This window comes from Suillus subalutaceus (assembly GCF_016647625.1).
Source record: "Suillus subalutaceus strain FC151 chromosome Unknown DFJ58scaffold_44, whole genome shotgun sequence".
In the NCBI taxonomy this organism is placed as follows: Eukaryota; Fungi; Basidiomycota; class Agaricomycetes; order Boletales; family Suillaceae; genus Suillus; species Suillus subalutaceus.
In genome coordinates, this window is record NW_024540293.1 from 220,250 (window position 1) to 239,533 (window position 19,284).

At 48.3% G+C, this 19,284-nt stretch overlaps 6 protein-coding genes across 6 annotated transcripts; 5 read left to right on the forward strand and 1 right to left on the reverse strand.

Annotated features, from left to right (window-relative positions):
- Positions 1 to 3,656: 3,656 nt before the first annotated feature.
- Positions 3,657 to 4,499, forward strand: DFJ58DRAFT_659480 (uncharacterized protein; the record flags this gene model as incomplete). The annotated part of the gene is made up of 4 exons (XM_041382090.1): positions 3,657 to 3,980; positions 4,075 to 4,256; positions 4,290 to 4,339; positions 4,393 to 4,499. The coding sequence occupies 4 exons, from the start codon at positions 3,657 to 3,659 to the stop codon at positions 4,497 to 4,499; spliced, it is 663 nt and encodes a 220-aa protein (XP_041244599.1).
- A 1,525-nt stretch (positions 4,500 to 6,024) lies between these two features.
- Positions 6,025 to 8,615, forward strand: DFJ58DRAFT_784878 (ferric reductase like transmembrane component-domain-containing protein; the record flags this gene model as incomplete). Its single annotated transcript, XM_041390001.1, has 12 exons — positions 6,025 to 6,126; positions 6,200 to 6,392; positions 6,452 to 6,571; positions 6,622 to 6,647; positions 6,704 to 6,789; positions 6,841 to 6,984; positions 7,038 to 7,088; positions 7,139 to 7,365; positions 7,388 to 7,664; positions 7,792 to 7,856; positions 7,915 to 8,229; positions 8,286 to 8,615. 12 exons carry the CDS (start codon positions 6,025 to 6,027, stop codon positions 8,411 to 8,413), a joined length of 1,734 nt encoding a protein of 577 aa, XP_041244600.1. The 3' UTR covers positions 8,414 to 8,615.
- A 412-nt stretch (positions 8,616 to 9,027) lies between these two features.
- On the reverse strand, positions 9,028 to 10,666 carry DFJ58DRAFT_784881 (Pex19 protein family-domain-containing protein). Its single transcript, XM_041390002.1, has 4 exons — positions 10,465 to 10,666; positions 9,813 to 10,411; positions 9,587 to 9,754; positions 9,028 to 9,527 (listed from the first exon to the last, which is right to left on the reverse strand). Exons 1-4 carry the CDS (start codon positions 10,520 to 10,522, stop codon positions 9,417 to 9,419), a joined length of 936 nt encoding a protein of 311 aa, XP_041244601.1. The 5' UTR covers positions 10,523 to 10,666; the 3' UTR covers positions 9,028 to 9,416.
- Positions 10,667 to 14,579: 3,913 nt separating this feature from the next.
- Positions 14,580 to 15,141, forward strand: DFJ58DRAFT_840903 (uncharacterized protein; the record flags this gene model as incomplete). Its single annotated transcript, XM_041392652.1, has 5 exons — positions 14,580 to 14,763; positions 14,817 to 14,867; positions 14,921 to 14,947; positions 15,009 to 15,026; positions 15,089 to 15,141. 5 exons carry the CDS (start codon positions 14,580 to 14,582, stop codon positions 15,139 to 15,141), a joined length of 333 nt encoding a protein of 110 aa, XP_041244602.1.
- A 1,108-nt stretch (positions 15,142 to 16,249) lies between these two features.
- DFJ58DRAFT_784894 (phosphoglycerate mutase) lies at positions 16,250 to 17,585 on the forward strand. Its single transcript, XM_041390003.1, is given in 8 exon segments — positions 16,250 to 16,333; positions 16,349 to 16,366; positions 16,422 to 16,451; positions 16,505 to 16,550; positions 16,671 to 16,687; positions 16,724 to 17,200; positions 17,250 to 17,342; positions 17,397 to 17,585. The coding sequence occupies 7 exon segments, from the start codon at positions 16,349 to 16,351 to the stop codon at positions 17,508 to 17,510; spliced, it is 795 nt and encodes a 264-aa protein (XP_041244603.1). The 5' UTR covers positions 16,250 to 16,333; the 3' UTR covers positions 17,511 to 17,585.
- A 245-nt stretch (positions 17,586 to 17,830) lies between these two features.
- On the forward strand, positions 17,831 to 18,946 carry DFJ58DRAFT_913707 (uncharacterized protein; the record flags this gene model as incomplete). Its single annotated transcript, XM_041395339.1, has 7 exons — positions 17,831 to 18,041; positions 18,117 to 18,185; positions 18,236 to 18,319; positions 18,367 to 18,459; positions 18,512 to 18,742; positions 18,791 to 18,841; positions 18,889 to 18,946. Coding segments are annotated over exons 1-7 (660 nt in total), but the record flags the coding sequence as incomplete, so codon positions are not given.
- Between the last annotated feature and the right edge of the window lie 338 nt (positions 18,947 to 19,284).

Below are 19,284 nucleotides of genomic sequence, written 5' to 3' on the forward strand. Positions count from 1 at the left end.
CATAACGCGCAGCTTTCCCGCGAAATGCGCCATAGGCGCGCTACATTCCCACACAACACGCAGCATTCCCGCGCGCGCTTAGCGCATTTCTCTCGCACTTGTCGCCCTACTCCATACACAACTTCTGCTATGTCTCCAGTCATTGCGCATACAATGCACAGCTCTCCTGCAAAACGCGCCATAGGTGCAACACTTTCTCACACTTTCGCGTTTCGCGTTCCCGCGCGCGCGCTTAGCGCGTTTCTCGCACTTAAGCGCACTCCATCGCGCATCATCCAGGAGCATCCATCCATCGCCCAACCAGTTCCTAGGTGTGTCCCTTTTCATTATCAGACCATATTTAGCCTATTACACTTTGTATTTCGTTATGCACCCTTACTTTACATCACTTTACCTCACTTACATACTTAGAGCGCTCCCTATTCGGCTCCGAGCCCTGGGAGAGCGCTTAGGTAGAACTTACATACTTTCATGTTCGTTTTACACCTTAGCTTCGAACCATCAGAGCTTCCTACCACATCTTTCTACCACCATGTACTTGGCAGTTAGTTCCATGCAATGCATGCGTCCGTCGTCGTCTTAAGGCCCTAGCATCAGTCTAAAGCTAGTGGCAGTATCAGTATCCATCTATATCCACGCTTTTCACCATATTATCGTCTCTCTACACTTGTGCACTGCTTGCACTACCATTCCAGTTCTCTGCGCATTTCTTCGCCTTCCTTCCCGCGCTTCGCGCATTTTTCGCGTTTCACTTTCCCGCGCGCGCCTTGAGCGCGTTTCTCGCGCTTACATCCCCCTTTTGTCGCCTTTGATCAGGGTTGATCAGCATCATTTCGTGGATCCTTGCTTTCTTTGCTTCCCTTAAGGGTCGAACATATCGCACGGCATATCAAGACCCAACATAGAGAGTGTTTGCTTGTCATCTGACTTGCAGTCACCTTTGTTGTATTACCCACAACGGGGGTAATGTTACAAGAACATCGGGTCGCGTTAGACCCCTATTCATTTTTCCTTTCCTTTTGCCTTACTTTGTACTTACTACGTCATTTCACTTCAAGCGCACAGCTCTTCTAGATCGCTGAGCACGTTTTACTGTTACCATTGTCTCATTCCCCTGACTCACAAACCCTATGCCCGTACCGCCTGACCAGTACTTATCTCTGACTCACTCTCCCCTTTACCCTTACCGCCCAACCGGTGCTATCTCACATATGACTCGTTCTGGCTCGTCCCCTTTACCCTTACCACTAATCCAGCAGTCCTGCCCTCAACCACTTCCTACCTATATATACCAGTAGGGTATTGCTTGTATTCTCTAACTTGAATCTACTTGGTTCTACCTGCCTATCTGCTAGAAGCCTTAAGCAAGCTTCCACTTCTCATCTAAATCTCTGTTGAGCTCGTCGCTCAATAGTCTTGCTAGCTGTGAAGCACGATTAGAGACACGCCATCCTAATCATTGATAATACCTTCGTCTAGTCGGCGAAGCTATTGCTGTGAACTCTTGCTATTGAAATGCTTGCTGGTCTCAGCAGGCTTAGCAAGAGCCCCTATCCAAGTTCCAGTTGTGAACTCACATCATTCGTAACAATAGTAGTCTGGAAGTGCACAGAGTAGGATATGGATGAAGATAGTGTCAGGAACCTTGTACTCGGCCAAAGTTGGAGTAGCTGTGGTACTGGTTGTGGACGCTGTTGTAGCAGCTGCCGGGGGATTGGCAGAGAGAGCTGTGAGGTTGGACCTCAGCAAAACAAGACTCTGAAGCATCTCAGCAATGGAGTTGCTGTCGTGTGCCTTTGGAATGGTGAAGAGTCGATCAAGGTACTGGTTGAACAGGATTGCCTTTTGAGGCAGATACTTCCTGGTCAGCACCACCCACCCTTTATTTGGATCCTCCGTGTCATGAAGGTATACAAAGTCCTGGGTGTCTATGGCTGTGGACAATGCACTGAGGGCAAGTAACCGGCGCTGCTTGTACAGCTTCACGCACTCGTCATGTTTCTCCTTCCGAAGAATGTTCTGGTCTGCGTCAGTGAGCTGGGCAGGTGGTGATGGCATCTTCTCATCTCCACTGATGAATGGCCATAGCCCAAGCCCACCGGCCCACATTTTGAAGCCAGTAGCCCATTGAGAGTAGTTAGAACCGTCGAGGGTAAGCTTCTCATGCGGGTATTTTTCTTTTTTCAGCAGAGAGTCCGAAGATGATGTCATGGTAATATGAGAGATGATATATGGTCAATGGGAGGTGACAGCTTCGATATTGGTCTGAACCAACCAGGAACTGCAATGGGGAACGAACATTCGAGAGATGTAAGATAGTGCCGCTATCCTTTAGGCAGGGCTCATAACCTGTTAAAGGTGAGAGCTAGACACGAGCCTCAGTCATGGGTAAAGAGACTGATATTAATGTACCACTACGAACCTAGACACGAGCCTATAGTACATGTAGTGAGTACGACATTATAGCAAAGGGAGAACTAACAATACACACCTCAGTCATGGGTAAAGAGACTGAGGTGCGTTGACAGATATTCGACGTCTTAAGTAGGATTGACATAAGGGGGAAAAGGAGTCAGATACTGCAAAGTGTCTGTGATTTATATATGTCACTTGTCGTCGTGTCCGGGTGGTCAGGCGGACGCTATTAGCTGCTCTTGACAATACTAACCTGTTTCGCTGTTACAACTCAATGATGGCATGTACGGTGTACGAACGTGGATATTTTCTTCGAAATCGGGTTACTGTCAATCGGTGACACAGTGCTAGCCCTTTTCGTTGTTGTTGTAATTCATGAGGTGTGCGGTATACGAACGTGAATATCTCAAAATCAGGTGGCTGCGTCGGTGGCGCAATGCAAGCCCCTTTATTATGACATGTGCATGCTGTACACGTCCTCTATTGAGCTCTCTCTCTCCAAGCTCTGAGGAACTCTGACGTGAGGTCCATGACGTCTGGTTCCGACCCGGAGACTAAGGGAGGACCTACTAACGCCAAATCGGAGCCATGTACTCCGCTACAGGATAGGACATCATGGCAAGGGTGCAGCAAAGCATGGATTACCGTTCTGCTGCTAGGTTCTGTCGCCTGTCGATGGTTTCTAGCAATATTAGAGCCAAACGTCTTTGGACGTGACCTCGCGCACAACTCAACCCCGCCCTGGTAGAAGTTTCAGCCGAATCATGTGCCCAGGCTTCCTGGTCTGGGAAACGTCACAAGCTCCTAGCGCATCGCAATATGAGTCCACATCGGTCTTGCCGGATATGAAGATGCCGGGGCGGATAAGGCGATAACAAAACCTGACGGATTGGAAGAGTCACTTTTGTTTCGATTGGAAGATAGCCTTACAAAAAATCCTTAGCATTAATAGGTGCTATACAGCTCAGCGTTAAATGCGATATTGGCGTGGAATTGTAACGTGAACAATGGGCAGAAAGAGAATTAGGCACATTCGTGAACGTTTGAACCTTCTGGTGCAATGAAACAATGTCTAGATGCTTATGCACTGATGGTCAGGTGGGTAGCCATATTTATATTTTCGACAGATTGAGGCGTCGGCATTAGTGGCGGCCCCTGCTAGGCTGCCTGAGTACACAAGGTCCCGTGCCCCATGAGAGAATACTAAGAAAACAGCATTTCGCTACATACCGGGTAAAAGAATGACGTCCACACAATCTAACTCCAAAGGTGTCGCAATCATCACTGAATCCGCGCAAGGAATCGGACGCAGCATCGCAATACGCCTTGCAGGAGATGGCTATGACGTCGCGATCAACGATTTGGAAAGCAACAAAGAGAATTCGGAGGAGGTCAAGAAGGAAATCGTTGCCGAATTCCTGGAGCGCAGAGTGCTAATTGTCCTTGAGAATGTCAGCGTAGAGGAGGATGTCAAAGGACTGGTTGAGAGTACAGCTAAAGAGTTTGGCAGGCTGAATGTTGTGAGTTGTTTACAACAGGTTCACTGCCAGACTCATCTCATCATAGTTTGTTGCAAACGCAGGCATTTGCAAATCAAAACCACTTTTAGAAAGTTAGTTGCAGTCGACCTACTGCCGCAACATACTAAAATCCTGCAAGGCGACATCCGATGACTTTGAGTCTGTGCTTTCAGTCAACGTCAAAGGCACCTTCTACAGCTATAAATATGCAGCGCAACAGATGATAGCTCAAGGTGAGGGTGGGCGAATTATCGGCGCAAGCTCCCTTGCAGGAAAGAAAGGCAAGTCCACATATGCGGCTGTTCCTTTGTGTATGCCATGGTGACATATCTTTTCAGGGCATGCTTCACTCAGCGCTTACTGCGCATCCAAGTTTGCTATCCGAGGGCTAACGCAATCCACAGGTACAGTGCACTTAGTCTCACAAGCACCCGACCCTAGTAACGTTACTTGTAAGCCATTGAACTTGGTCGCAACGGAATTACAGTGAATGCATATGCGCCAGGAACAATTCAATCGGCAATGCGTAAGTTTCGAGAATTGTGCTTTAATATAGGATGGTAACTTTTACCCCGCGTAGTTGATGGGTTGGCTGGATTAACTGATTATAACGACTTTACGACGAGGTGACCCTTTCCACGAATGTGTATGAGATGCTGATTTTGACATTTTTTGACACTTGAGTTCAAACGGCTGTCATCAGTAGGCGACCTCGGAACTACCCAGGACGTTTCGAGCCTTGTTTCATTTCTGGTAAACCCGGAAGCACGTTTCATCACAGGCGTGTATATGGTATATGGCCTGGGTTTCATAAGCTCGTAACTGATGGATGTATTGCGTTGCTCCGCAGGCCAAACGGTAAGCATCTTCTCACTCGTACTGAGGGACGCAATGTGATATGATCCATGGACAGATAACGATCGACGGCGGTATCTTCTTTGATTGATGGTGGATTGCCGCAACATTAAGCGTTATTTTCTAAACTGCAAAGATCTTCTCACCCGTACCCACCGCGGGGACGCGGGTAGCATCTTTCTTGATCGAAGGGACCTTGGATCGTATGAACATAACTTTTTCTTGTGTTCGTGTCTGGGAATATTTCCAATATATAGCCTATATCCGTTGTATTGGCATTGATCGGGTTCATTATGTAACGCATAATCCTCGATGTGCATTCAACAGAGGCGCTCAATACGCTTATCAATAACACATCCCTCATGCCACAATATGAATGGCTGCTCCAACAAAATCAACGATGGAGACGACAATGTCAGGCTGTCTCAAACTCGTGGACGGTCTCAGTGAGTGAGTTTGCAGTGAGCCCGTTGACTATGCTACGTGGAAGCTCGAAAAGTCCTAGTCCATTGTCACGAATAGCGTGAGTGAGATGAGTCCAATTATTCACTTCGAGGAACTTTCAGACCTTGACCGCTTTCATAGCTGGGATCGGGTTCCAGATAGCTTGTGAACCCGCGAATCCAAAATGGAATACCTCAAGGTTATAATGAGTCAAAGCAAATGATTTGCCCGCAAGGCGTTGCCTTTACATCCATGCGTTCAGATGGGCCTTTGCAACCTAAGCGGTGTTACGATAGACTCGAGAGGCTGCAGAGAGTAGATTGAATCCCACACCCTCTGGAAAATCTCCTTGTTCGTTCATCCAATGGTGACAGCACACGAGATGATGTGAGTGCTTGATCAATCCAGTAAATGTCTTGCCAGTGGCAAGTGAAGTTACTATACCAGGTTAGCCAACCAATCATGACACTGCATGCTGACGCCAGCCTAGTGGAAGAGGCTGCGGACTTAGAGTCACGCAGTGTTTCGAGTCTCAGCTCTTCAAGCCTATCCGTGCCTTGCAATTGCATCTTTGCTACATAGATAAGATTTTGATCGTTACCCATTTAATTAATTTGCACAAGTCCCACAGCCCATCGAGTTTGCATTCTTAGCTAATTAAACATCCAGTTACTGAGGTATGATTTCCTCATTATATTCAAATTTGCAAACACGCACACCGCCAGCATGTTTCTCCTATTTAGTTTGCTCTGTTTTGGACCTTCAAATTGTTGGCATCCACATTTCCTTCATGTCTTCTCCCTTTTCTAAAGCTGACATAAACACGATCAGACTTGAAGATTCCGCGTACCCTGAACAAGTGTGGTATACAATCGCCGCCTTTCTCTTCGTAGTCGGCTGCTTCCAGTGGGGATTATTCCTTCACTCCAAGTTCGCCAGGCGGGGACACCATGGGTCCGACGAAGAAAACGGCTGTTACCAATGGCGTCCATCACAAATTTTCTCTTCATCGGATTCCGCTTGCGATCATAAATTTCTATCGCGTTGTTGCCTTCCGATGGACCCTAGAAATAGGGCAATCTTATACCCTCAACATGGCGGAGGTTTTTGTGACCGTGGCATACATCGCCCTTTTGCTGATCTATGCCTTCATTAACAGTAAGCTCACAGGATTGTGTGCGGTCCTACTCACACCACACTAACCACTAATCACGCAGCAACCTCAGCCGAGGGTCAGAAGCTTGATATCGACTACTGGAGCAGACGCACAGGCATGCTGGCAGCCAGTCAGTTTCCCATTGTCACAGCTCTTGGCACAAAGAACAATATCGTGTCTTGTAGGTGGAAAAGTTACGAATCCGACGTGTCGCTGAGTTTTTCGCATCAGGGGTCACAGGCATCAGCTACGATAGGGTATGGCCCTTAATTACTCTCCACGGAACACTTACTCATGGACTCCGGATATGAAGCTCAATTATATTCATCGAATGATGGCTAGGACATGCTTCATGCTACTTTGGGTGCATGCGGCGGGCGAAGTGCTATGCTATCCCTCGTACGTACCTCCAGTTCACGCTTGTGCTTTTCTAATCGAGTTTACCGAAAGCTTCCGGGAGACTTTGGACGTGGACTGGCTCCGTCTCGGTATCGCCGCCATGGTTGCCTTCTCTATTCTGATCTTAGTATCACTGCGTCCCGTTCGTAATGAGGTTTACGAGGTCTTTTTCTACATCCACTTCCTTGGCGTCCTGTGAGTTTAGGACTTCTACTCGCTTGCAACTGTTTTTGACAGACAGAACGCAGTATATTTCTGGTGGGAGGATATTACCACGTTTTGGGTTCCCAAGGTGCTCAGTGAGTGCAAATTGATACAGATAGCCTCCTTTCTGACTGGCGGCGATTAGGGTGTACTGGATATGGCCGTCGTTTGTGGTCTGGGCTTTCGATCGCTTCGTCCGGGCGGTTCGACTTGTTGTATTCAATCACTCTTACTTTGGCTTCAAGTCAGGAACCGGGACAATGGACGCAGAGACAGAATTGCTTTCTGAAGATGTCATTCGATTGCGTCTACGTCGACCCTCGCATTTCCACTGGTCCCCAGGACAAACAGCATATCTAATCATGCCCAGCGGTTTCGACAATGCCATTCGAAGCGCACCCTTTTACTATTGCGAGTTTCGATCCTAGTCTGCTGTCAACCGTATCAGCGGAGGATCAATCCAGCAGTGAGGTTATGGGATCTAGCGTTCCATTCTGGAAGGAGCTAGTATTTTTTATCAACGTGCAAGAAGGGTTTACGAAAAAACTAAAGGAGGTAGCTGCCAAGAAGGAAACTGTCAAGGTTTTTGTAGATGGTCCTTATGGCCCATCTCCTGACCTCGGTTCTTATGACACCTCTGTATTGGTGGCAGGTCGGTCGTGCATTGTCTCGTGATCACTCAGTACTGATCGAATTCAGGGGGGTTGGGTGTTTCATATACCCTCCCGGTCTTGCTCAACATTATCGAGTATGTGCCTTCATTTGATTTTCATCATTGATTTTCAATTCTTGTTATAGACGCGTACGCAAGGGGAAAAGCTCTTGCACACGCGTAGTGTTCATTTGGTCAATTCGCGGGGCTGGTGCGTAGATTTATAACAATCCGCAGCTTCTTCTGTGAAGTAACGTCACACATTGCAGAGTTTGTCAAATGGATTGAAGAAGCACTTATCAAGGCTGTTCAGCTTGCTCCGCCTTCTTTGACAGTCTCTATTCGCATCTTTATCACCGCTTCTTCACCCGCGACGCAATCTAACTCGTCCGGGGAGGAAAATTCCAGCGTTTCAAGTTCAACTGAGAAGAAAGACAGTCTCGTACACGCGATAATCAAGAAACATTCCTTATCTCTGTCATTCATGTCGCTGCACGGCGTTAGGATGGAAACTGGAAGACCGAATATAGATGCACTGCTCAAAGAAGAGGTCGGTGTGACCTCGGGAAGGATGTCGGTGAGCGGTAAGTACTCATTACACCGGCCTCCAAGAACGTGCAACTTACGGGTGCGATATTAGTTTGCGGATCGCAGGCCATAGCACGCTCTGTCCGTCATGCACTTCGCTTCCCGGTCTCCGGGCCCTCCAGTATCCTCAGTGGTGGACCGAGCGTAACACTGCATATCGAATCGTTCGGATATGCCTGATAGTCTCCTCTTCTTATTCGCTTTATGCATGACCTATGTTTACTGTGTAATTAGAGTTCCTCGCGATTTGTTGCTGTAGCTTGTAGCCTCGTCGCCGGTCGGCTGCCAACAAAAAGTTAAATGATAAAAACTTCTGACTTGGTCCGATCACGCCATCCATCAGCGCTCAGCGCTCAACATTTTTGATCGCAAGGACCCGATATTAATATTGGGGAGGGATCGAAGTGCCCGATCTATGGTATCAAAAGAATTCACCAAGTTACAAGGATCATAGTCACCATCACGCTCGGACTCGAACCAGGGCACATCGGCGAGAAGCACCAAATGGTCATATGCATTGCTGCGGTTTCCGTCTAGCTGAAAAAGTTAGCCAAATACGTATACTGAAGATAGGGTCGGCAATGTCCTTGGGAACGTGCGACGACATGCACTGACAGGAGGATTTAAAATGCTATCGTACTTGTTGATCAAACTATACAGGTACTCGTTAGTCAGCGTTACACCTGATATCCATAGATAAAGAGGATCAGAGCAGCATTCCCACATCAATACCGATGAATGAGTCCAATCGAGGGTTATGGGCAGAGATACGGGAACAGCTTGCCGATACATGATGTTTTGAAAATGCATGATATTTTTGGAAGTTTTGTACTCAGTAGACGAGGCGATAAATAATGCCTTACTGGTGATGGAGACAATGTGTTTGATCGGCCGCACTGTAGACACGGTCCTCCAAGTGTGGGACGTGGATTCGGAAGAGCAACGATACAGTGAACCCGTCCCTTGAATAGAAAAACATGGTACACGGCGTCCCGAACGAATCGCATCGCTAATGTAGCAGATGCAACAATCCGAGCGCCAATAGGCGCACAAAGCCGGTGCCCGATTTCGTATCACGGGCAAGTAATGAATTCTACGAAAGAATCTAGATCAGCACTATTAATGTAGCCTACAAACTCAGGTATTCGTTTAAAGTTATGCATTTCCTCCGCCAATATGCATTTCAACTGATGATACAGTTATCCGGCATATTTGGCATACCATCAGCGCCCATGCTCAATCCAGGGGGCATTGGGCCCATAATTTCCTCCGGGGGAGACCCGTGTCTTTGAAGCTGTGATTGTACCGGTGATGTCAATACGATGTCAAGTAATAGGCTTAAGACTAACGTACCTCGCCCATGAGGTCGACGATTTTGGTTTTCATCTTGTCGTCATCGTCAGTGTAATCTTTCGATTCGAAAATTTCAAGGAGTTGTTTCATGCAGGTAATCTGCGCATCATAACGTGACTTATCATCGGACGATAATGTAGTTGCATTGGCCTTGAGGTAGTCCGGGAACTGCAGATATGACGAAGGGAAAAATCAGAAGCTTCGCTATGTCAAGTAGCAGGCCCACCTTGTCCGAAAGTTCTTTTAAGGGCTCGTATAAGACGTCCTTGCCCATAAGCTGGCCCATCATAGCTTCCAGGACACCCTGCATCTCTTCTTCATCCTCCCCTCCGAATTGGGATAAAAGCGCCTCGAGTGAATCGTTGCTGGTAGCACAACTACTCGGATCTGACGACTTCAAGCCTGACTCGCTCTCCTTGAGCTTCTTCATGGTGTTCCGGATGCGTGATTGGAAGTCGTCCTTTTCTCCAGTTTTTGGGGCAATAGGTGCTTGCTGCGTGAGCGATGGGTCGATCGAGCCATCCATTTCTTCTATCAACATAGCTTCCCAAGCCGCTGCGAGGGTGCGTTCCCGCTCTTCTCGTTGTTCCGAAGTCTCACCTTTTAAACCCTCATCCACTTCTTGCTGTGCAATACCGCGCCAAAGAGCCTCCATTTCTTCAGCGAGTGATTTCGCAAAATCAGCTCCAAGATCAGCATTGGAAGAAGAAGATGTTTGTTTCGATGTTTGAGACGAGGTTGGTTCATTCACGGCAGGCGATGACGTCGAGTGTTGGGATAAACTAGCCGCGGGGACATTGGATGGGATAAACTGATCCAGGACATCTACTAGCCTTTATGAGCGCATTTAGATAATGAAATTATAGTCGGATTCTGACCGTCGAGATCATCGACGTCGTCCTCATCGTCAACACGTGGTTTGGTGCTGTTGGACATGACTGTCGCGCTCGATTCAAGTTCCGGGATTCCAGGTCTATCCTGGGACCCTAACCCTACGGTCAATTATCGGTCCTGTATGGTCACTTCAAACGTCAACTCAACGGCAACTTCACCATGACTCATTGTCTCTTTCAAAGTTTCACCAAGAACTTTTACCGTCACCAATAGCACCAATATCCCCGAAGTACCCTCGCCAAGTCAAATTCTACTAGCCAACTGTCTCACTGTCTAGGTGGACACGTTACGCGACTTGCTTGATGCAGCAAAGAAGCATATGAGCCTGCGTCTCTCATGATGCGGCCTGCGGAGGAACCCGAATAGCCTGAGACAACTGCAGTTGAACCGGCGCTAATGTGGATGATAGAAGACACAAGCAAAGTGCAGGTAGTCGTGTTCTTCAATGACAGTCGACGGGTTGTTACTGGCTCATCAGATAGCACCCTGCGAATTTGGGATGCAGAGACGGAACATCAGTAGGAGGACCATTCGAGCCCGAGGGACTCAATAGAGGCACTTTGCGATCACTCGCCGTTTCCCCAGACGACGGTCTAATTGCCAGTGCTGGATCTCACGGTATCATCATCTGGGACATCGAGAAAATGGAGATGTACTATGAACTGACGTCGTTGAACTCGGCGTGCTTCTCGTCGGATGGCAAGAGACTCGCAGGTGGCGGGGAGAATGATGATGAGGTCACTATGTGAGATTCAAGGACTTGTAATGTCTTAGCAAGTTATGAACGGAAGCACAGACGTAACAACACCCCAGCTTCTGGGGTGTTGGGAGTAGCATTCAGCCCAGATGGACTCAAACTGGCATGTGGATCATTGGGTGGCTACATCGATGTTCGGCGCACCGATACCCTCAGGCTTCTTTTCCGGCTCAATGACACTGTGCTATACCGGCCGGTTCGAGGCATTGTGTGGTCACCTGACGGCCAGCAAATTGTCTCCATATCATATAATGAACTCATGTTCTGGAACTCGTCGAATGGACATCAGATCGGTCAACCTTCCACCGGTCACACGCGCTATATAAACTCGCTCGCCATCTCTTCTGATGGCTCCTTCATTGCCACTGCCTCGAGCGACCAGACTGTGCGGCTGTGGTGCACAGAGACACACCAGCAGATAGGAGAGACACTTAATTACACCGTGGTGGCTACCTGCATTGGAATTTCTCCCAATGCAGAACTGCTCGTGAGCGGGGGCAATGATGGGCAGGTTCGGGTTTGGATGGTCGAGAGAGCACTTTCCACAGCGATGCAGCTGGATTCCTCATACAACTCCTGCATTGAGCACTGGATGCTTGGACGAAAACTCTATCGGGAGGTCCTTTTCGACGCAGAAAAGGTGTGGATGATATCCATCATTGTTCTAGCAATTGTGCTGATACCGCTGATTCATAGGTCATTGGACACAACCCTTCAACGTATGTTGGGTACGAGATGAAGCATGAAGCACTTTAGACCGCACAGCGCCATGACGAAGCAATTGAGGCCTTGAACAACATGCTCTCCAAATTGGATGATTCACCTGACCCACAGACACGACGTAAGCCCTGAAGAACCCATCCGCTGAATTGAAAATTATTCACTCATTTTGCAGAGCTGCGTCAGAAGTATGTCATTAAATCCAAAGCAGATGGCGCTATTCGAAGAGTCATTCACGCGCATTTGGAAAGCCCCCCATTTCGTCTACTCGACACGACCACCGGATATTTATGCAATCGGGAGGCGCAGATAACAATCTTCACGAAAAGTACGGAGTACAAGGAACTTTCGTATGCGCCAATGATGCATGCGCCCCTCCACACGGAGCCCATCGACGAAGCGGTCGCAAAGTACTTCAATTGGGTCATGTTATCACATAGATAGAGACGCAAGGAGCTGTCACTACGCGACATCCAAGGCAGGGTTGTATATGAGGTGGAGGGAGTTGGCGGCATAGAAAAGCTGCAAAAGTTCTGCAAAAAGGCTCGCAATCTGGGGTATCGTTAGGCCTGGAGCGATACGTGTTGCATCGACCAGAACAACAATGTTGAGCTCCAACGATCGGTCAACTCCATGTTCGTTTGGTATCGCCAATCTGCTTTTACGATTGTCTACCTGTCGGATCTCCCACCTTCGGCGAAGTGGGGCGCACTAGCAAACAGTGATTGGAACACACGAGGATGAACTACTCAGGAATTCCTTGCTCCTCGAGTCATTCTCTTCTACCGCGCAGATTGGACCCTCTATCTCAATGACCGCTCTCCCAACCACAAGGAGTCTGACACTATCATGTGGGAGTTGGATGATTCGACAGGCATAAACGCACGGACCCTCGTCGCCTTCCGTCCGGGGATGAGAGACGCCCGAGAGAAGCTGAAATGGGCGTCGACGCATGTCACCACGTTACAGGAAGACATTGTATACTCGCTGTTTGGTATTTTCGGTGTCCACCTACCTGTCATATACGGCGAGACAAAACAAAACGCACTCGGTCGGCTCTTGCAGGAGATTGTCGGCCGGTCGGGCGACATTACCTTCCTAGACTGGGTCGGAAAATCATCTGACTTCAATAGCTGTCTCCCAGCTGATATTACCTCGTACAAAGCCCCACCACACACATTCCAATCTCTACCAGGGGACGAGATGTGGACATATATCTCCAAGCTGCAAAATACTGTGGCTGTGGAGTCAGCTAAACTGTATATCCAGCTCGAGAGCCTCAGCGTTCCTCGTTTCACGAATTACAGATTGCAATTGCCTTGCGTCGCATTTCCTGTCACAAAAGTCAGACAGAGGCACGGTCAACACGGGGAGAAATGTTTCACTTATGACATCAAGGCAGACGGGCTTCAAGACATGCTGATCGCCACAGAAGACACATTGACTCAATTCTCGCCGGAACAGCCCACCCCGCAGACATTCTTGCTCATCCGTCCGTGGGACCGTCGTGATCTCGGGCTGCCTGATTTCTCGGACGATGCGCAGAGTGTGCTGGAGTCCACACCCCCATCGCCATTAGATCCATCCGACAAGTCTCCCGGAGTGGTTGAGAACGACGCTCAGTCGCGAGCGTTGAGGTTAATCGTTCGTCTTGGACAATCTTTTGGTGCCCTTTTTGTAGCACAGCAGCGTGGTTGGGAGTACAAGAGGATTGCGTCGGATCACCGTATCGTGGCACGCGTCGAGAACATGACTTCGATTGAGAATATGATGGACGTCAGGACGCTAGAGATACTATAGTTGTACGCTTTTCGAAGAACGGAAGGTAGTCAGTAGCATTTGAAGTTAATGAACTGCGTACTAATAGCCCAATTCATGCAGTAGGTGCTTATCCCAATGCTGCCGGAGTCGGGTATATTGATGTGGTTTATATGTCCGATGATAATTCAGACACGACGGATAAAATGAGGTGCGAGATTTTTTTTTCAACGATTCCAATCGAAGGTGCCAAGACGTTGGTTAATCGAGTATACTGAGCAAAGTATCATGGGAGATTCGTACATACGATCGAGTACCACCGGCACGACCGGCACCTGCTAAATTTCAAACTCCTCGCTTCGCCCTGCCAAATTTCTCCGAGATCGACCAGTTGGCAAGTATGCACACCTACCCTTCTACAATGGCCAGTGTTGTATTGATACTTCTACCAGGGTGTGGTGAGTCTGCTGACACCAAAATCATATTCCCTGTGCGAACGATGAAGTGAGTGACGAGATCATATGCGGAGTCGCCTGATGGTCGGGTAAAAAGAAAAGTCATTGACCAGATGACACAATGGTGCAGAGACACTCACTGCACGTCACTGTTCAGGATGCACGCAACTCGCAGTATGTCGGAGTTGCTCACTTCTTATTGAATGTATTGCAAACTTGAAGCTCAAGACAGGCAAATGGCAAAATGAAATACCTGAACAAAGAGTCGAAATAATACAAGAAACAAAGCCTGAATCGGTGAGTCTGATATTCGAGCTTGCAGCAATATAAAAGCAGCATTCCTCGAATCGAAGTGCACTCAGCACCCCTGTGAAACAATCACTTAACCGTGACATCAGATCTAGCAATCATGAAAGGATTTTTGTCGCTTGTTCTCGTCTCCATCGCTCTCCTGCAGATGACAGCAGCAGCACCCGCTGCGTCAGAGCACTCCCAAGGTATTTCTCTTATAGCACTGACATTGTTTTCGCACCCGTCTTACAAGAATGTCGACGACACAGATGTCGAGAAGCGCAACGTTTGGTATGGCCAATGTACGTTTCGATTCATCTGTATTCTCGTGTCCTGTCTAACGAGAGATGCATAGACACTAAGGATGATACAGATGTCGAGAAGCGCGACCGGTGGATTGGCTCATGTACGTTTCGATTCCTTTGTATTCTCGTGTCCTGTCTAACGAGAGATGCATAGTCGTGCTTGTTAAAGACGACGATGAAGGTAATTATCTAGTGCTGTTCTTGTTTTTGTGTTTTACTGACTCACTCCGTTAAAAACGCAGTTATTGACAACCCCGAAGGTATGTCTTGAGTACAGTATTGAGTTTCGACACTCTAAAATCATTCTAGCCTAAGGTTATAGAAGCACTAGGACGTCTCGGAGACCGCTGGCAGTTGTCTGGGTCGTCCTTCTGAGGTTCAAGTCTTGCAGATCATCAAAGCTGTACTACCAAAGTCCGACGATGTTTTTATCTCACCTGTATCTGTAGTATTGAAGCTTCAAAGTATCAGATTAAACACCAACCTTGATGCAAAAACGACTCTAAAACTTCGAGAGTGAAGCATCAAGTCAGAGACACCGCTCGCCCTACTAATCCCTTTAACCATGAAGCATGAAGCTGGAGAAGAGGCTCCCTCTGCTATTCTTGACAATGCAGAGATTTCACACACTATTCACGTACTCGGGCGTATGGACCTCTCCGACCTCTCTTGCTCGGGTCGGACTGAACTGAACGAGTTCCCACTTCATAGCACGCCGACTTTTGCAGACAACCGGTACTCGCCTCGATGCAAATCCCTCGGTCTACTTGCAATAAACAATCCCGTTGGGGGTTCGCAATCATAATGCGCGGCGCGGTCAAACCACGTTCTCCAGCTTCCCGAACATCCTCACTTTCTTGGCCGTTTGGTGTTGCCAGTTATCGATCACTACTCTTGCGGCGTACTTCGAGTTAGCTTACCAGTGGTGCCTGATGTTCCAGTTGGAAACGGGTGAGAACCAAGCTGGCTCCATAAAAAAGTTCAGCATGTCAATTTTGTGGAGCTACTTTCTGTCTCAGCGATTTTTAGCTCCATATTTCTAGCCTCTGTAGGTGAATGAACGAATGTCATGATCATGTTCCAGGATACGTCTGGTTCCCGCGGTGTCACCATTGTTATTTTACGATGAGCCCTCAGTGTTTTGCCTGTGGCCTCGGCTTTTTCTCCAGTCTTACGGGACCGACAACACGATTCGAGCGTCTGATAGGAGATGTGTAGGTGCGAGAACCCTGAGTTCGACTAGTTGCCTTCCCGTGGTCATGATCTTTCATTGGCTATGATCCATTCAATCAACGCGTCAAAGTTGCGTCAAAGGGGACTTGTGGTTGGCCAGTTGAAAGGGACCCTCATTCTCTGGTAACTTATACGCTTGAGAAAAGTTTTCTTTCTAAAGCTCCATGGAACGTGGCAGTCCTTCGTGCTAAATAACCGAGGGAGAACTTCGTCAGAATAAAATCTACGTGTCGAAATTATGCTCTGACACGCTATAGCCTCATTTCGGTTGCACTTCGATATACCATAAGTAAACCATGCAAGGCCATCGATCGGATTGATCAGTGTCAGATACCTCTGATCAGACATGATGCTCACAGTGACATTGGTACGTTCATTTAATACTGGGAGATCCTTCTAAGATCACTGATGCGTATGCTCAGATTAGACATGGAGAGTCCACGCACAATGCGGTAAGGCTGGATTAGTGGTCTGGCAATACCCACTGATCGCAAGATAGTTGCAGCTAGCTCTGTGGTCAGGCTGCACGGAATGTCCTCTCACAGAAAGAGGTAAGTGGTAGTTTGAACATGCGTTTATCTAACGAGCATCGCGACTGATCTTGGTTGGCTAATCAGGGACGCAGGTAAGCCCTTTCTCCCGCCTCTTCATCAGCCCAAGCTAAACCCGAGAACAGCAAGCACGCGTCGTAGGCGCATACTTCGCAAACACGCAATTCACCAAGATCTACGCGTCCCCTTTACCCCGTGCGCGGGACACAGCCCAAGCGGTGCTAGATGCGCAGCCCACACCCAAGCCTCCTCATGATTTCACGATCGCCCAGATCAGAGAACAAAGCTTTGGAGCCGCAGAAGGGCATCAGGCGTGCATACGAGAGCCAGGCAAGACGCTCGAGGCTCACTTCGCGGGGGACAAGTACCCGATTTTATATGAAAGTGAGAAACACGTGGCGTTTCCTGGTGGGGAGTCGGTGGAGGATCTGACGAGGAGGGCTGAGAGGGCAGTGAGGGAGGTTGTGCTTCCTCATGTGGTGAATGTTGCGAGGTCTGGGAGGGACGAGCATATCGCACTTGTGAGTCATGGGTTGTGTATCTTGCAAGTAGTGAGCGCAATTGTGAGATTGGGCGGGGGAACATGGAAGCGAAAACTTGAAGGACCCATAGTTAATACGGCTTGGGTGAGGGTAGAGGTGCGGATTCAGGTGAGTGTAGCGGGCATTCATTATAAGGTGTTGCTCATGGATGGCCTAGGGTGGGATGTGCGTGGAAGTCGCAGACGACGAGGTTCCTCCGGTAGAAGTGACAGTGATGGAAGAGGACAGAGCGGATCACCTTGAAGGCCTTGTGCGTTAGTTTCGTTTGTGATGTTCGACTGGCTGACCAGAACATGACTGACAGCTCGACAGAGGCCCACTTCTTGGCATAAAAGCTATTATGGGTGGAGGAGTACTCGTGGTGGATGCAAAGAGCCCAGATGAGGCGGAGGCTATCGCGCAGACGTCCGCGGTATAGAGCTTTAATTATACATCAATGCATCACGGATGTTATGTAGAGTCCTAGAGTTGTCAGTTGATCATGGCTGGAATAACGCATGGTGGCCGTGGGAACTATAGGAGGACAGAATTATTATTTTTTCGGACCGGGACAAGCGATTTGTATTGGTAGCTCAACTGAATCTGATCACTTGACACTAGATCACTCCCACTTTCCATACTTACAAGTTTGTGCTTCCGTTAACGTGCCCATGCACATATGTATGTATTGCACCAGTAACTTCAAATAAATCGAGCTTCTTCCATGGTTCTCTCAAGTGTCGCTAGTGCCTGCCCAATCATGACTTGAACGTGGCTGAATGATTTTAGCGCTGCCTTGAAGATATTTTTGTTTTTCGTTCTACCGGGTACTCTCCCCTCCCTCTAATTCTTCCACCCATTCCCTCAGGCTGATCCCAATCTTTGACTATTCACAATGACCGAAGACCACAGGCCTAAACCTCCTCCAGGGGCCTCTGGATTCAGAGAAGCAGCTGCTGGCGAAAGCTCGGTATGTGCCCTTATGAGATCATTGTCGACGAGCGCTAATAACATCGTCGCCGCCTCTGACGCATCCTTCATCCAGAACCAGCCCCGTAACGGATTCCGTCAGACCCTGCGGAAACTTAAGAAGAATGCGACCACAAAGATTTCTGTACGTCCACATGAATGTGGGGGGAGCGGGATATGGCTCATATTATGCAGAAACGCTTCAAATGTGCTCGCCACCAAACCCCTGCTGTCCAGAACGATGCTCATCAAGGTGCCTCATCGAATCAGAATATTGAGGTAGGTGCTCATTATTTTAATCTTGAACTTGTCTGAGGTCCACCAAGGATGAGTCGCGTCTGCATCCTTCCGATGATAACAAGCCTGAGAATCCCAGCGGCTGTTTAAACCAAGGAGCGCCCGAAGAACCTGTTTCGAAGGTATTTACATCAAATGATTTGCTTTTGTCTCTAAGTTTTGGTTTGGGCACAGGTTCAGGCTTCATCTGGTGTGGAAGGGATTCCTGATTTCAAATCAGTTGATGCTAAACTTCAAGATACCCGTGAGCATGCGGGAAACATGAGACTACTCGGGGGACATGGCAAGTCTGTGGCATCCGCAGCCGAGGATGGTTCAAAAGATCTCGATGCTGCGGACGATTTCCAGACTACATATCTTCAACCACTCAAAAATTTTGACACTGTCATTGAGAATCTTGCGAATGTATGGGCCACTCTTCTTGGCCGGAAGCGAACTAATCAAGATGCATAGGTACATCCTTATGCGAAGATGGTGTTGGGTGTGCTGTCCGCTGCATCCAAAGTACGTGTAGCTCCCCCTCCTGTTCAGCAGTTGTTGACTCTATGCAGATTATTCTCGCACAAACAAAACGCGACCAATCGGTACAATCTCTTCTCACGAAATTAGAAGATGTTTGCCGCTTCATGTCACAAGACGACACTCTTAGCAAGATTCCATCCCAGCGCAGTATCGCTGGACGGATTGCCCAGCAGATTTTAGAGTGCGCGCGTTTCGTCCGGGACTACTCGGAGGAGAGCTTTTGTAAGTCATCGAGCTATTGCCCTCCACATATTGTCAATCTAATACCATCACAGGGAAGAGACTCGGGAAAAATGCTGTCTCGGGGACGGATGATCTGGTTACACAATACAACGACGCTTTGGATAGGCTTATGCAACAATTTCGGGACCAAGCTATTCGGGACATAGCCGATCTTGTCCGGTGTACGAGTAAGGATTCGGACG